This window comes from Patagioenas fasciata, chromosome 6 (assembly GCF_037038585.1).
Source record: "Patagioenas fasciata isolate bPatFas1 chromosome 6, bPatFas1.hap1, whole genome shotgun sequence".
In the NCBI taxonomy this organism is placed as follows: domain Eukaryota; kingdom Metazoa; phylum Chordata; class Aves; order Columbiformes; family Columbidae; genus Patagioenas; species Patagioenas fasciata.
Window position 1 is genome coordinate 31,788,585 of NC_092525.1, and position 16,415 is coordinate 31,804,999.

Consider the following 16,415-nt stretch of genomic DNA (forward strand, 5'->3'; position numbering starts at 1 on the left):
GCCGCCCCTCCCTCCCTTCCGCCCCCCCCCTCCGCCGCGGCCCGCCTCCCACCCCTCACCTCATTCGGTCTCTCCAGTGGTGCCAACCGCCTCATACAGGGAAATCAGCGAGCTCGGGAGCCTCCCCCCGGCGCCCCGGTCCGGCCGGGCCCTCGGTGCGCAACGGGACCCCCCCGAGCACGGACACCGCGGCGCGGCGGAGAAAAGGCGGCAGAGGAGGGGTCAGACCCGCTTCACAGACAGCCCAGCTCGCCCGTAGCCCCTCGCCATTTTTGTTTCCCGCGGAGGAGAAGCTGGTGCATTCTGGGAGCACAAAGGGCCTCGGCCCCGCCCCGGCGGGCCCCGCCTGCGCCGACAGGCAGCTCCTGGGCCAGGGGGCGGGAGGAAGAGCGCCGCGGCGGAAGGACACAGGTGAAGCCAAACCTTTGCCGCTGGTGAACAAAGAGGGACTACTTTAGGCGTGCTTACCGAAAGAAGGATCCCTGCCCGCCGCCCGGGACTCGTTGCGGCAGTGCGGAGGGGTGCGCGCCGCCCCGCCGGCCGCTTTGCCTATTGTTTCAGCCGCACCTGCGGTAGGCGGCCCGGCAGCGGCGCACACACCGCCCCGCAGCACTGGGGTCTCCGCCCAGGCTTGGGGTCGCGGCGCAGCTCCCCGCGTTGCGGGGCTCGGCCCTGGCGTCTGGAGTGATCCGGGGCGGCCAGGAGGAGAGCCCGGCTTCGCGTCCGGGTGAGGCGAGGGGAGGCCTGGCCTGGCCTGGCCTGGCCCGGCTACCGCGGGCTGCTGCGGCCGGCGCATTGGTACCAAGGGCACGGGAGCTGAACAGAGTTGTCCTCTGCTGTGACAGCCATCGGCATGCTGCCATTTTAGGAGACAAGCTACACCTCCGTTTCTAGCAGTAGCTGCATTAGCAAAGTGAAACAGGCTTTTCACTTCATGAATAGTTTCTTAGACTCTAGCATTGGACTGGTCTCAGTAGTCCCTGAGCTTCAAGGCAGCTATCGCCCCGTACAGTGCTGACATACAATACAAACCCTTGACCCCAGCAGGGCAGCCGCTCTCTGCTGCTCGGGCCTCTGCACAACCCCAAAATGCAAATATTGATTGGATCAGGTCTCACCAACTGATGTCACAAGCACTCGAGGAATGGCTGAACTCAGTGGTCTGGACGGTGAATTCCCGATTCCCCGCTCTGCTGCTCTTGCTGGTCTCAAAACCGCTGTCCCTGCCAGGCGAAGCCCCTGAAAGGGAGAGATGGGGTCAGTTTGTTATCCTGGGAGGGGGCATAGGAGGGAAGCCTGGACAGAGCACCCAAGTACAGCTTAGTCTGGTTAACTCCTCTTTACATCAGAATAAAACTATTTATGATCGAAATCTCTTGCTCACAGTTATTTTAAATATAAGTTTTACGGGATAGTTCCACCCTGGATGTGCTAACAAGACGCTGTTCAGTAATCAGTGGCATTTCCCTTGGCCAATGGCCCTTCTCTCAAAGGTTAATGTATTTTTTAAAGCCTGGTGTTACGTTTCTATACTTTCCTTGCCATGATGGCCACATAAATAAGCAAACCAAAATACTCAAAAAACAAAAGTATAAGTCAGCAGTATATGTAGATAAGAGCACCAACTGCTGCACAGTATTCTTTTCCATTGCCCTATTGTATCACACAACATTACGTCAAAATGATACCCTTGAACAAGACAATACTGCAAAGCTTATCCTTGTACAGATGGTTGTCATGACCACGATTCAGTAAGGACGGAAAATTAGATCCCAGGCCATTTTCTCTGTATTGTTTAAGCACTGGAACAGCAAGGAAGCTCACCTGAGATCTTCTTATCTCGAATCATGATAAATATGGTATGACTGTTTTCACAGGTACATAATAATTAGTGAAACAATGCACATATGCTGCACTTAATTCAGATTAACTCAGAAAAGCATCTTCAATTTCCAAATTTAAAAAATACGCAAGTGAAATTATAAGATACAAAAAAAATGGATTGTCTTACAACTAGCTAACAATTGTTGCAATAAAATTACAGTAATGATTCTATATTTATACTAAAGATACAAAAATAGCACTGACAACATTTAAAAATAGACAACTTCAAATATTTTTCTAGATGGACTAGAATATGAATGATTTTTCATCCTCTTATATCATCAATTCAGAGGAAAATAATATTACTGACTGTAAGGTACCCTGATATTGGTCTTTACACAGAAACACTTTTTTTCTAGTATGAGCACTTTGCCATTCCCTTTTTTTTTATCTTCTCAGAGATCAGGAAATCCTGAAAAACAACTGCCATGTACTCCATCATCTTCTTATGAATGTTGGGATCTTGCTTGGTAAATCTTAAACTGTAAATATCCTTTTAAATGTGTTCATTGTCATGCTCATTGTTGACTCAATTTAGCCAGTCAAATGCTATTCTGTTAAATTCAACTAATAGGAAAACAAAATATTTGCCCTACCAATCCTAAGTAATTATTTCTTCATTCTTATCTCCTTAATATTTAACCATCTACTACTTGTAACTTTTGCAGATAGACTATTAGGAGAGTATTGCAGTTCTGGTTTTAACTGTACGTCTCTAAAGCGCTTCTGCAACACATGCATTAAACAGCAATTACTGTGTGGGTTAGTATATGATCTGTTTGTATCACAGTCTTTATTATTTGAACTAAACCACATTTAAACTTGAAAACCATTAGAAGGTTGTTTACCTTCCAAAAATTAACATTTAGCAATCTAACTCTGTTCTTTAAGTCCTTCCCTGCCACTATTACTCAGAAGCACCAAAGACTCTTACTAATGGAACTATGGCTGTTAGCTCTGCATCTGATAACAGACACTTCAGATGCTTGAAAAAAACGTCAAACGAGCTGCAACTTTAAAAGTCCTTAATACTTGATTCACTTAAAATTTTATTCCAGGTGTGTAACCCTTCTGAAATTATTTGTAAAACATAAGCCAGGATTTTCTACGACTGAATGGTCTTTGGTAGGTGAACAGATAGTTCTTCAGGTTCTCTATAGTTCACCATTCAAAGCACTTACAAGGTATTAAATATTCATGTAATTCTAATATGAGATCTTAGTTATTCCTAATTTGCAGTTCATCTCTGCTGGAAGTGGCTGAAAAAGGAGCAAGCCCTCTGTCCACGTATGTGTAACAGTGGCAAAAATAAAACTTGTAATAGACTGAGATACTAAAGGACTGAAATAGTAAGAGACATACTGTTTCTGCATTAATTACATCTTTGAGTATGATAGCTGAAGCATGGGAAAGGCATTTCTTGTGAGAGATTATGTGTTTTGCCTCTATCTCAGTTATACTAACGTGGGTTTTTTGTAGCTGAAGGCAGTGAGCGAGGTCCAAAGGGGGAAAAAGAAGTGCTTGACTAGGTGCTGAGGGTGCTTATACATAAGTCACTGTGTTCTTACTGGTAATACTGCCTTTTCTGTATTGCAGACGTATGAGAATACATAGCATTATTTTAGCTCCAGAAAACAGCTGTGAGAACCGCAGCTTATTACTGTTCTAGCTAGTGGGAATTTTGTGAAGAAGATATGCAAGCGTTGTCCTGAGTAATCTTTCTTCCTGTCTTTTTTTTTCTGAGACCAGTGCATAAAAATATGAACTTATAACTCAGAGTTGGAATTTAAGAGATGTTTACTACTCTCTCTGCACTGTCATTCTGCTGCTGTGGTCATATAATCAGCTTCTTTCGGACAACAAACAGCTGCCAAAACTTGAAATTTTGTTTAATTTCCTGGATCAGAAAGAGATTCCAGTTCCCAGACCCCTGAGGACTTGATCATGCACTGGTGTGATGCATTCCCTTGCTCTCTAAGCACAGAGCTGAAACTGGTTGCTGAAGCTCTAGTGACTAAGTTAAAATGCACAGTCAGCATTTCAGAGTTAAAGCCTAAACAAGCATTTTATTCATTCTCTTCAGCTATGTTCCGCAGATTTGCAAAACTAATTGCAGTCTCAGATACTTTACTTCGTAATGAGTTGTATTGTAACTTCTTGAAGACTTTGGCATCAGTTTTATGGTAAGGTTTTGTCCATCACAGTGTCTGTTCTGTGCTCCTTTGTGGACTCTAAAAATGTCTGCTATAGCAGAATTTCCAGCTCTTAAGTGGTTAAATTTTGTAGCAGTACAGACCAGGGTTACCTCTTAACTCTAAACTGAAGTAAAAAAAATGTTTAATGGCCCCTGAGGACACAGTTACATGGCAGAATATTGCTGTTTCATCTGCGCTGAAAAGTCTGTTCTGGACATCAGTCTGGCCGGAGGGAGAACTAGCGCAGCATTCCTGCTCTCGCACCACCTGGAATGCAGCATGGGCCTTCTCACAAGCTTTCAGCAGACCTGCCAAGTCCCACTAAACTGGAAAGTCCCTCACTTCTCCTATTTTATTTTTTTTTTCTTTTTTCGTAATAGTTTATCTGATGAGGACGGAGACAAAATACTTTCGAATAGTGCAGCATGACAGGATCCTGCTAACACAGCTGTTTGCAGCCCAGTAAATTCAGTTGCAGGGGCTGAAGATAAGGCAGGAGCCCTTTCTGTAGCTGCTGCCAGAACTGTAAGTGGTCCCAGGCTGACACACTAACCAAGTCACCTGGTCCATGCTTCATTTTTCCACTGCTAATAAATTAGTGATACTGTTACATTTGTTAACTTTGATATGCTTAAGTAAAAGGTGCAATCTAAGTATCATTGTTTTGAATAATCCACCTGTCATAGTTCTTGTCCTACAGGTTTTGATCTTTCCACATTGATGTCACGTTATCTCAGTGTGAAAGCCCAGATCCTGTTTTAACACAGTGTTACACACCTGCATTCAGCTAAAAAATGATACAGAAACAGGATCAAAATAAATTCTCATTACTTCAGTCATTCATTTTCTATTTTGACATCCTTCACACCACCACTGACATCCCCATCCATACAGTCATGACTCTGTCTCTGAAATCTGGGGCTGCCACCACAATTTTTTTTTCTCTTTTGTCCTATGTGCTTTTCTGATGAGTTTAACTATCAATGAAAAACCAAAGCAACAGTACATTCACTTGAAATATCATGAAGCTACAAAAGTATACTGTAATCCAGATTGTGCCTCAGTTAAAAGTGCAAGTCTTATAATGCATCAATAAAATCACAGAAAAAAAAGTCCTAGCAACACAGAAGAGCTATATCTCCACCAGATTAATGTAGTTAAAGCAGTACAATCTGTAGCATGGATGTAGTTATCAGATAGCTAAACTTAAAGATGGGTTTGGGAGAAGTGTGGGGATGTAGCACGTGAACACAACCAGCTGAGCGGTTTCCTGCCCAAGCTTTTACAGCCAGGTGGACATGTGAATTCTGCAAAGCAGCTGATCCGAGCCAAGGGCCAGCAGTTCCCCGGCTGCCCTCCTAGCATGTTGCCAGGGCTCTCCCTCTGCCCACTTGGGTGCTCCCATGACCTTACAGCAACCTGCTTCATAGCACAAGCAGTATAAACTAACCTCACAGCAGTGGTAAATCATTTTTGGTTGGTTCGGTCCACCGAGCTTACTCCTCCTGAGGCAGGGGAGGTCTGGGCCCAAGGTGGGGAGGAGAGGTGAACCCCAGCTGTGAATCCAGCTCTCCTCTGCAGTTGCAGCTGAGAGTGCAGTTTCTCAACGCAGCCAAACTCGTCTGGCAGCTGCTGCCGCCATCTCAGGTTGCGCTCAGCTCTGCTCAGGGGGCTGCTGTGTCCTCGGCCCTGCTGGCTGTCCCCTGTGCCAGGAGCCATGCACACCTGCCCATCTGACTGGCCAGGTCAGTGAACTGCTCCAGCTGAAAAACATGACTTCTATGCATGTCTCTATACATAACACATATAGGTATGGATAAAAATGGGTTTGTTTTCAGCCAGATCAGCTTGAAGTAACTTCATGGGTCTAGGAGATGACAGGATGTATACATTGAGGAGGGAGGACAGAACCAAGGCAGTAGAAGAGGCAATATAAATGTTCATTTTAGAAAATGGAAATGCAAAGAGAAAAGGCTTATTTCTTCCTCTGTTCCAATTACAGAATGAAACATTTACAACAAGCCAACAGGGAAACATGAAATGACCTTCCATTTGTCCCCATGGACTGCCATCTCTCTTTCAGATGATCAAATGTATGGTTGTGGGCAGTTCATGAAGTGACAACTGAAATATTTCTGATTATGGGACAAGTGAGCTGCTTCTCGAGTCAGGAAAGCAGAAGTGTGCCAAGCAGCATTGCCAGGCGGACATGCTGGCTCTGTGAATTCACGGCTACTGAAAAGCATTGTGTGATGGCCTCACCCATTGGAATTGAGGACCACATGCCTTCCCAACCTGGGAAGCACTGGTGGCCGTTAGAGGGGTCTCCGCTGTGTGCCATTACAGCAAATCAAAGTCCATCCTCCTGCCCACGAGGAATGCAAAGGGGAATACACAGACCTACCATAAACAGATGTGAAGACAACTTCAGGATGAGAAAGACTATATCCAAAGGGCTCACCTACATGAAAACACCATAAAAAGCTGAGACAAATTCAACTTACAAAGACAACGCACAAAATGGAAAGTGTACTAAGGATGGTGTGAGGATTATCTAATTCAGAAGCCAATTTGCTATAGTTTAATTCTCCTTCAAATTACAACTGTCTGTTGTCAGTTTGCCTCGCCCTGGACCTCTACCAACTGTCTCAGATTTCTCAGGTAGGAACAATTCTAGAGCTGTACTTGCCAAAGATAGAAGGAAATGCAGACAAGCATCATCAAGACACTGTGCTACTATGCAGATGACTGCTAAAAGTAGAACTGATTGTCTTTTGCCCTGCCTGGAATTCAGCAAACAGACCAAGAGGTCAAGTAGCGATGGCCTCCAAGGACTTGTTAATTTACTGCAGATTCTAGGATGTAAAACGTCTGTGGCAGTGGTATCATACTAGTAAAGATATAATGCTGTATCAGATTACTGGTGTGATTTAATTACCAGTTAATAGCCTGTGGTGAAAAGGGCATCCTTACTTGATAGACCTGTAAATCCAGGTCTTATTTTAAAACATTTTTGAACAGAAACAGCAATTTTAGTATGAATTAATAACTGGTCGAATACGTAATTTTATTCTGTTTAGAATCCACTTTGAATCATACATGATGACTGGGAAGAGAGATCTCAAAAAAAGAGCTGGACAAGTTGTGTGGTTTCCACTTTGTTCTGATTTTAAACAAATTGTAACCATAAATTTCTGACATGTGGGAAACAATAGTTGTGGTTAGAGTTTGACTTGAAGGAAAACTGGAGTTACACCTATATCCTCAGTTGTGTAAGCAAGCCCAGGCTCAAACAATACTGTGCAGAAGGGGTTTTATGTGGACAGTTGCAGGATGTGAACAGGGAGCTGGGATAAAACATAGGTAAAAGGAGGTCAGCCTGGATGTCAGCACACAGCAAGTCTCTTTGTTTGTGTATACAGAAGCAGTCACAAAATAAGTTGATTAAAAACTCTGCAAATCTCACATCAAAGTTGACCTAAACCATAACAAGTTATTTAGTAGATATGTAGACAAAATAGAACATAAATATCCGTTGTCATCTGAAATATCTTCAAAGAAATGGCACTGCCTGTGTCAAATACAATGACTGCATTGACTAGCTACCAGTTAACCCTTATTAGAGGTGTAAAAGTCTAACAAAGACTCTCTATGTCTTCAGAGAACTTTGCAGTGTACCTCACCCACTACTAATATTTTTACAAGTATACTCCCAAATCCCAAGCCCAAATTGTGAGTTGGAAATAACGAGTTTGTGGATTAAATCTCCTTTTATGCAGGTACTTTGTGATCTAGAAAGGGTCTGATTGCCTGCTTGGTCAAAAGAAAATGTCTTATCTGCTACAACTTCTGCCTGAGGGTGATGGTGGTGTCATTTGAATATTCTGTTTGGAAAGAGAGCTCTGAGCCTAAGGACAATGAGAACTCAGAGCATGCACAACAGTTGCACAGTTCACTGTAATAGTACTGAATATATTCAATTTATTACAAAATATGTATTTTCAATGTATTTCTTCTGAGATAGTGAATGATTTAATTAACTGCAGTAGTTTATTCTTTATACACTTAGACAAAATATAGCTATTTTTAATAGGCTTCATTGTATTAAAAGGCAGCCGTTATTTCTTTTAAATTAAAGAGAAGGAATCAAATAGCATGATTTCTGATGTAGATTCATACAGCGAAATCTTAAAATATATCTTTGAGGCTAATGTTCCTACCATATAATCAAATAACAAAATTACCGTAGTTGCAGTTCCACAATACATTTCCTTTAGCAGTCAGGCTGGATTAAGAAGTTCCCACCACAACCTCCTTCTCCAGCACTCACTCCACACACCCATAGTGCAGGCAAAAAATGTTTGTTCAGCTGTGCTGTGAATTTCATCACAGAAACAATCTGGGTTAAAAATAACCTCTAATTAAAAATAATTGAATAATATTGATGGGCTAGGTCATAAAGCCGTCACAAAATACTTTTCTCCAGACTGGGGGGTGGAAGGGGGATGACTGTGACATAGAAATAAAATGAGCTGTGAGGGGGTAGGGGAAAAATGACTTGTGCTGTGAACTTCAGTGTTGCTGGGCAAGTCTGTGGCGCTGTGCCAGGCCAGGATTGCAGCCTTGCAGGAACCAGGCAGAAGCCTCATTTGACAAGATAATTTTACAGTATATTGGTATGATGTAGTTAATCTATGACTGCAGTGATACTTCTCTACCTAAAGTTAAATGAAGGATATAGATAAATATAAGACTGAATACTATATTAGCATAAGCTCCATCATTTACTTAAAGAGTTTTAAACTGTTACTGTTCCAAATTGCCTGTTGTCATTCAATTAGAAATATACACCTTCAGAAATGCTGTAACCCAGTAGTTACTGTGTTGTCACTCATTATTTTGTATAGATGGAACAAAAACATCTGTTGGTCAGAAATGTGTACTATTACATAGAGAAGAACTCAAAGAATATATTTTATACTACTGAATTTATTCTGCTTGGGTATCTTTAATGATATAAGAAAATTTGTGTGTGAATACAGTTCTGTACTTTGCTTAAAACAGCATTTTTGCTTTTAAAAAACTCCTTCTAAAGATAAAATAGTTTTACTTTATTCTAGTAATTATGTTTATACTGGGAATTGCTGCAAGCTACGGTAGAAATTCAGATGTTTACAAATTTAAAATAATTTAATTAATGCCATATGTCTATTGGGATATTTTCTATCAAAAATCTCACGGTACCTTCTATAAAGTAGGCTACAGAAATTAATTAATATACAATCAATAGACTGCCTACTCCAGGGATTTAAAAAGGCATCTGCTCTGTGCCAGGAATATACTTGACTGTCTGGCTGTTTGTTTTGTTATTTATTTAAAGGGAAGTGAAAAATGTTTTATCTGGAAAAAAACAATGGTGATAACTTAAGTAGATCAACTGTACATATAGTTAGCTAGTTAACAGCTTTAAATTTAAGCAATACATTGCCGCTTCCTTTGTAAGGGCTGATAAGCTTTTTAAAAGAGCTCATTTATTACAAATGACCTCAGAATTACCAATTTTAGCAGGATAATATAAAAAAAAAATGTAGACCTAACAAATTTATAATCCTTACAATTAGAGGTTTCCTAAAAAGGATTTTTTATTTCCTAAAAATTTCTGCTGATTGTTTTCCAGGGTGCTGTCAGAATCTAACAGTTCAGTACAAAATTTCTGTATTTCATGTATAGAGATTCTGCATGCAGAACAACTATAACAAAGTGTTATGTTTTGAGTAATTTTTGCCAGTATTGGAAAGACTGCTTGATAAGGCATGTCATTACATTATATTAATTATTGCATGCAGGGACAGATTCTCAGCTTCATTAAAGCCTGTGAACTGAAGCAGATTTACTTAAATATGACTTAAGGCCTGAAGGAACAATTAGTTCCATTCAAATTCCTATATAACACCATGATCCATTCACTCTGCCCAACAAATCACTGGGATGGAGTATGTATTTTAAGGAGACATTAGTTTTAGGACAGATTTGAAGAGCTTTTCTTTTTTGCCTCCTTTTAGACAGTTCCTGTTTCTGCTGCTTCTGCCAGATGCCAAGCTACTCCTGCAATTCTGAATATGACAGTCTTTTGAGTGGCATGTGGAATCAAACCAGAGAACCGATGTGGCTTTTTTTCTTTTTCTAGGTTATTTTTAATTTGGGTTCAACAGACTTCACATGCTGAGCTACCCAAACAGTCGCATGGCAGAAGAAAGGGAATAGCATGGGAGTAAGCGTAAGTAGCAGAGTACAAGAGAGGAAGGGGCTTCGTGTAGCAGCTCTGCTCTCTGTAGTTGCTCTTCTTCCCATTTTTTCTCCTCTGTCACAGCTGGCAGAAGGCAGGACACATCTGTACCTCACTAGCTGGGCCTCACAATCTAGTATTTTAGTGTGAGCTGATGTTCACAGGCAATTAAAGCAAATATGCCAGACTGTGAACTGAAACAGTTCTGTTGTGGAAATGTCCTCGGGCACAGGGGATGGCAGGGCAGCTGGGGGTAGCAACGCATTAAAACATTGCAGCTGTTCTCACTGTGCCCAAGTCAGAGCTCTTAATAATTAAGAGCATCACATGCTGAAAAATGTACTACCCTGCCAGGTGATTTGTTCCAAGCCTGAACTTCCTCAGGACTTAACAACAAACATCTTTCTGAATTCAGTTTTGCTGACATCTCCTCATTGTCATTGACCTTCTTATGTCAGTGTCTACTGGCTTCAGTACTGGGATTCAATATTGAGAACTTAGCAGTATTTTTTAAAGAGTTTGGGCTAGAATGTGGATGTTTCCTAGCTCTCTCAGATACCTTATAAAGTAAGGAGGAAGGTCAAAGTTCTAATTCAGGGTAAGAAGTTTTAGGAAGTGGCAGTAGGACATTAAGAAAATGTCGGCTAGACTATTTATCTTTATGGGAAAGTCCATCAATTGGAATGAAGATTCTCACATTCAGATTATAAAAATGTTTGGGTTTTTAACAGATGACTACCATGAGTTTAGGAGAAACAGAACAAGCGAAGTATTTTACTTCAAGTAGTGTGGACAGAAGTTCATAGTATATTATAACTAATTCAAAGAATGAAACAGCCTGGATAATTAAGCAAAATACTCATGTTGAAAGCTGGGCACATTTTTTAAATCATTAGGCAAAAATAATTTGTGCCAAAATTATAAAATTATTTCCAAAACTGTAATAGGTTAATGATAGCAAGTGTTACTCTTGACTGACTACGGATTTTAACATATAACATCAATTAATCTTGAGTAAAATTCTTGAACCTCGTAACTCCAATTCCAGCAATTAATAGAGGAAATTGACTTGAAAGAACAAGTACATACAAAGACAAAATAACTTTGTTGGTTGATTGATTCTGAACTGAGTTGTCTTTGTAGTCTTTGAAACAATGAGAACACAAACTTTTGTTTAGCATTCACTTACAATTGACCTTTAATGAGGTAATGACTACCTTCAAATCTTTAGAGCAAAGTATTTTTGCAGTTTCCTCAGTCTGCTAACGTATAAAGGATTGTAATATATAGAGCTTCTAATCCAAATTTATGAAGACCTCTTTACTCAAAACACATTATGTTAAGAGCTGTTAACTGTAATGTTTTCTAATACATTTTTAATTTTAAACAATATATCAGAAAAAAAACAGTAGATGTTGTGTCTCTCAAAGCAAAGACTTGTACCTCAAATTAATCAGCATCTCTGAATGCTTAATAATAGTTGAATCTAATTTGGGTCAAAAGCTAGAAGTGAGTCACATATATTTATGTCATTTATCTGACTGCATTAAGATATGATTTTTGATACAGATATGTTTAAACAAGGTAGAAGTTTCAGTGGTGTTACAAATAGCCACTTTACTCTGGTGTAAATCCAAGCTACTGATGAAAGCAATTGGACTGCCCCTAACCTAACTCAGAGGAAGAAATAATTAAGATTAGTTTTTAGTTCAGATCATTGATCTAGTTCTTTATGCAACAACAGAAATGGTTGTGCCAACCCAAGAGAAAAGTTAGGCACCGAGAGCAAGGAGAAGAAGGTGATACCATCTGCTTCTGCAGCAGGGTGGAGTTATGCAACATTAAAGTGACCATATAAACACTGCCTTAGAAAGGAAACCTGCTGGCTTGAAGAGTCTGTTTCCTCAAATAGATTAATGATTTGTTTATTACAAGTTAAGCCACGAGGGAATCCTTAACAGGCTTTGTCTGCTTTCTGGGTAAGAAATGGCTCCACCTATTCATGCACTAGAAGCATTAACATTTTTAAGAATTTGATAGGAAATAATCTATTAGGATAAAATTCAATTTAACACACCAATTAAATCAGAGTTCACATAAATTTGTAGGAGGGGAAGGAAATAAGATCATGCTCCAAAGGGAATATGAGGGAAAGTTTGGGTCTAAAGGTTGGATGTGTCCCTAGATCTTCATTCTCTTCCACAAAGACAAGCCTAACGAAGTAGGGTCTGTGTAAAAACCAGACTCCCCGACAGATCTCTGAGCAAGGACCTTGCTAGCTGGGTAATAAGAGAGAAACCCCTAATTTTTTTTTGTAGACTTTATTTTAGGAAATGCAGGTGGTTTTATTTTAAATCATTGTCATGTGGTATATTATATAAATATATTTATTAAAGGTAATTACAAACCAAGGTAACTGGCAAATACTAAGGCTTTCCGTTCCTAGTGGTGCTGTTATACCTTAAAACTGTAGTACTGCCCAGGATCACAGAATATTTCCTAGGTGTATCCAAAGAGTAAGAGCACTAATCCAGGAAGCCATGCTTGGCAGACTGAACATTGGTAAAGCTTCTGTGAAAAAGAGAAGTCTTGTGATTATTAACATTAGAAGCCTTGTGATTATTAACATTAGCAGTCTTGTGATTATTAACATTAGCCAGAGGCTCCCTGCATATAATAAGATGGTGGAGAGAGTGTGTGAACCTTGAGGATTTCCCATGGAGTCTCTCATGATAGCATTTGAGTTAAATTGCTCTGTGGGTGTAGCTGCTTCAAATAACTGTGTAAGCAGCAAGTTGAGCACCATTGCAGTAAGTTAATGTTCAGCTTTTGTTTAATGTTAAATCCTGTATTACTTGCTCAAGTAATACAGATTTTCCTTCAAAAGAAATTGGATTAAATGCCTTATTGTATTTATAAAGGTGCACATTATACTGAGTATCCTGAAGAATTCAGATTCTTCTCTGTAGTTTTACATTCTCCTCATTAGTCTTATATTTTCATTCATTGTATGTCCAGAATTCCTGGATGCTTCAGCACTTGTAATCACCCTTAGGTTTTTCTGAGTTATACTTAGTATGTACTAAGCTCCAAGTTGTCATAGAACTAACGTGAGGTAAGAAAGTATTATAAAACCATATTTACCTTTTGACACCATCAGTGACAAACACTGTACTTGTATAATCAGCAGTTGATTTTTATCTAATACACAAATCATGCATCACTAGAATTAACAACACTCGATGTTGATATAGCTGGATAGAAAACTTAAATATTAACACGCAGCAATAAATCAGCATAACTTTTACTTCTTGGGCATTAAGAGACATCAAAGTTTTGGCACTGGCATACAAAAATGGATAATGTGTGAACTGCAGAATGGAAAGCTATGTGTGAATGGAAAAGCTGTACTCTAAATAACACATCAGTATGATTTATGTTCTACCTCTGCTGCTTTTCTGCATCTGCCCCCTGGTCTTTAGAATATTCTTTTGGTTCTGCACATTAACTGAATGCCAAGTCAGTGCATGCTACACCTTTTCTGTTACTATTCTGGTTTGTGTGGCCTAGCTTTTCATGGGAGTTGCCTCTTCTGAGGCTTATCTACGAATTCTGTGTTTAACAAGCATCTGTAAAAGGCCGAAATGACCTTCCATTTTAGCATTTAGCAAAACCTGGGCAAAAAGAGTACTTCAAAATAACTAAATAGTTTGGTGCTGGAATAAAGCACCTGCTCTCACAGATGACAAAGATCTCATGTACTAAGTGAAAAATATATTCCCTAATGAACATATGCTAGGAACTCTTTGGATCCAGACATAACAGGAATGAAACATTTAGATCCCTGCCTGCCATATGGGAAACCCACATTTCACGTTTACTCCCAGCCTGTCATTCCAAGGGTTGGCATAGAGCACTGGATGAAGTAATGGCTTGAAATTATTCAGCAAAACGTTTAAATGTTTGTTCTGTAGTCTCCTCTCATGTTGCCTTTCTGTTGCGTGCCCATAATCTAGCTGAACTTGTGCAAACCACTGAACTGCAGAGGGAGGTGATGCAGAAAGTGCGGCCATCTGGGCCTGCCTGAATAGGAAGAGAAGAAAACAGCCTCACTGTGAGCGCCGCTGGCTGTATTACAGCCAGGATTGCTTTTACAGGAGTGCCAAATCTTACTAATTTATTTTCAGATTCATCCTTCAGAGTAACTCTGGCAGCGATATTATTCAAAAAGCAGTTGCAGACTGTTCTTGAATCTTAAAGAATAAGTCTCTCTACATTCTGCAGAGTTTTAATACTTTGTGAGCACCTAACATTTGGTTTCCAGATACAGAACTTTCTTTAAGAGTAAGCCCTGCCAAAAGAACTTCTTACAGTAGTATTTTTGTGACCCGTCTGTTCATCAAAGCAGCCTTCTTTGGTAAGTATACTGAATGCCAAAAGCCATAACATGTTATGTTCATTTCCTCACTACCTTTATCTCCACACCATGGCATAATCTTTTTGCCCAAAGTCTCACCACCAAAAAGCATCCTAACAGGAGACCTGGCTTTTGACTCTGACTCTGCTAAACACATTGCATTAAAGGAGGTCATGACCACATCATAAACACATGAAGACAGAGCAAAAATCAAACTTGATGTAAGAAAGGACAATTTTACTTGAAATTGTAAGTGTTCCCACTAATTTCAACTGGACTGGGACTTCTGGCAGTATGTGAAGCATTGAGAGATCCTGTGGTGAAGGAAAAATTGATTTTTTTCCCTGCTTTGTGAGACTGAAGTCCCTAATCTATGTTAATGAGGGCCCAGGCAAATGCTCCCTCTTTATTTTGGAGGAAATACTCCTTTTTTTTTTTTTTTTAGACTGTAACAGGCCTTCAGCTGTTTTTAATACCCTGTCCAGTAAATGACAGGAGCCTGTTTGCAATCAATGAGACACGTTATTTATTAACTGACCTCTTCATAATTGTCCCCAGACAGGTTCCCAGCAGTTTCTGGCAGACATGAGCGCCGAGGTGAATTCGGAGGTGGCTCCGGGCTGCACCGGCTCCGCTCCCGCCCCTCACGGCCAGAGGGCGGGAAAAGCGACCGAGACAACCCCGACGGTTCGACGCCGCTGAGGGGGAGGGGGCGGAGCCAGGAGAGGCTCCGCCCCGTCGGGTTTGGCGAGGCGGGGCCTCTCCTGGCTCCGCCCCCTCCCCCTCAGCCCCGCCTCGCTCCCTCAGAGCCGCTGCGACCCACCCCTTCAAGCAGCGGGTGGCAGAGCGGGCGGGTTTCTGCGTCCGCGGGGGTGGTAGCTGCCCGCGCGTTTTGCCCGCTGACAGCTGCTGTCGTCCGGCGCCCGCCCGCCCTCAGGCACCGGCGGCCGCCGCCGCGCTCGTTCTGTTTTCCCTCCCTGCCGCCGCCCGTGTGCCGTGCCAAGCCGGCGGCACGGCTGCAGCGGCAGGCGGGGAAGCGATCCTTCCTCGCTCCGCCTCCCATCGCCCCCCGCTGCGGGGATGTGTGATTGCCATGGCGAGGCGGCTCTTCCCGGGGGCCTGGCTCAGGAAACCCCACTACGCGCAGGTAGGCCGGCAGCGGGCCGTCCCCCGCGGCGGGCGAGCTAGGCAGGCCGGTGCCAGCACCCTTCACTCCCCGCTCTCCCCCTCCGCAAAGTTACCTCAGGAGCGGGCGCCCCCCGCAGGGCTCGCCGCTTCTCCCGGCCGGGCGCGGGCGCCGTTCCCTCCCGCCGGCGCCTGGCGGCGGACGGGGCTCGGCTGCGCTGCTGCTCGGCAGCTCGGCGGGTCGCGGTACCGGGGCTGGGGCACTTGCCGCGGCCGCCGAGCTCCTTGGGCAGCGGGTCTTGGGGCAGGGGAGCAGGTGTCGGGCAGCCCCGGGGACGCAGTGCTTGTTGCTGCCCACGCCGCCGGTCGGATCGGGCCTCTCTTGCCGGCCCTGGGGCGCAGCGAGCTCGGCGGAGCGGCCGGCAGGACCTGTTACGCGGAGCCCGCCCGCTGCCTCGGCCCGCGCGGGCTCGCAAGACTCAGTTGAGCAGCTGCACCCGGGTGCTGC

At 42.5% G+C, this 16,415-nt stretch overlaps 2 protein-coding genes across 4 annotated transcripts in view; one reads left to right on the plus strand and one right to left on the minus strand.

Annotated features, from left to right (window-relative positions):
• Window positions 1-103: 103 nt before the first annotated feature.
• LOC139828324 (uncharacterized) lies at window positions 104-15,845 on the minus strand. The gene is made up of 4 exons (XM_071810582.1): window positions 15,577-15,845; window positions 15,321-15,480; window positions 1,119-1,239; window positions 104-431 (listed from the first exon to the last, which is right to left on the minus strand). Exons 1-4 carry the CDS (start codon window positions 15,843-15,845, stop codon window positions 223-225), a joined length of 759 nt encoding a protein of 252 aa, XP_071666683.1. The 3' UTR covers window positions 104-222.
• Window positions 15,605-16,415, plus strand: part of EVI5 (ecotropic viral integration site 5) — a 107,342-nt gene continuing 106,531 nt past the window's right edge. For 2 of the 3 annotated variants that reach the window (XM_071810432.1, XM_065841707.2), the window contains exon 1: window positions 15,605-15,929. Coding sequence is in view for 2 of the 3 variants with exons in the window: in XM_065841707.2 (XP_065697779.1) it covers window positions 15,876-15,929 (54 nt within the window). In the remaining variant the exon portion in view is untranslated. The remainder of the gene's footprint in view (window positions 15,930-16,415) is intronic. The other variant, XM_065841702.2, reaches the window with a different exon arrangement.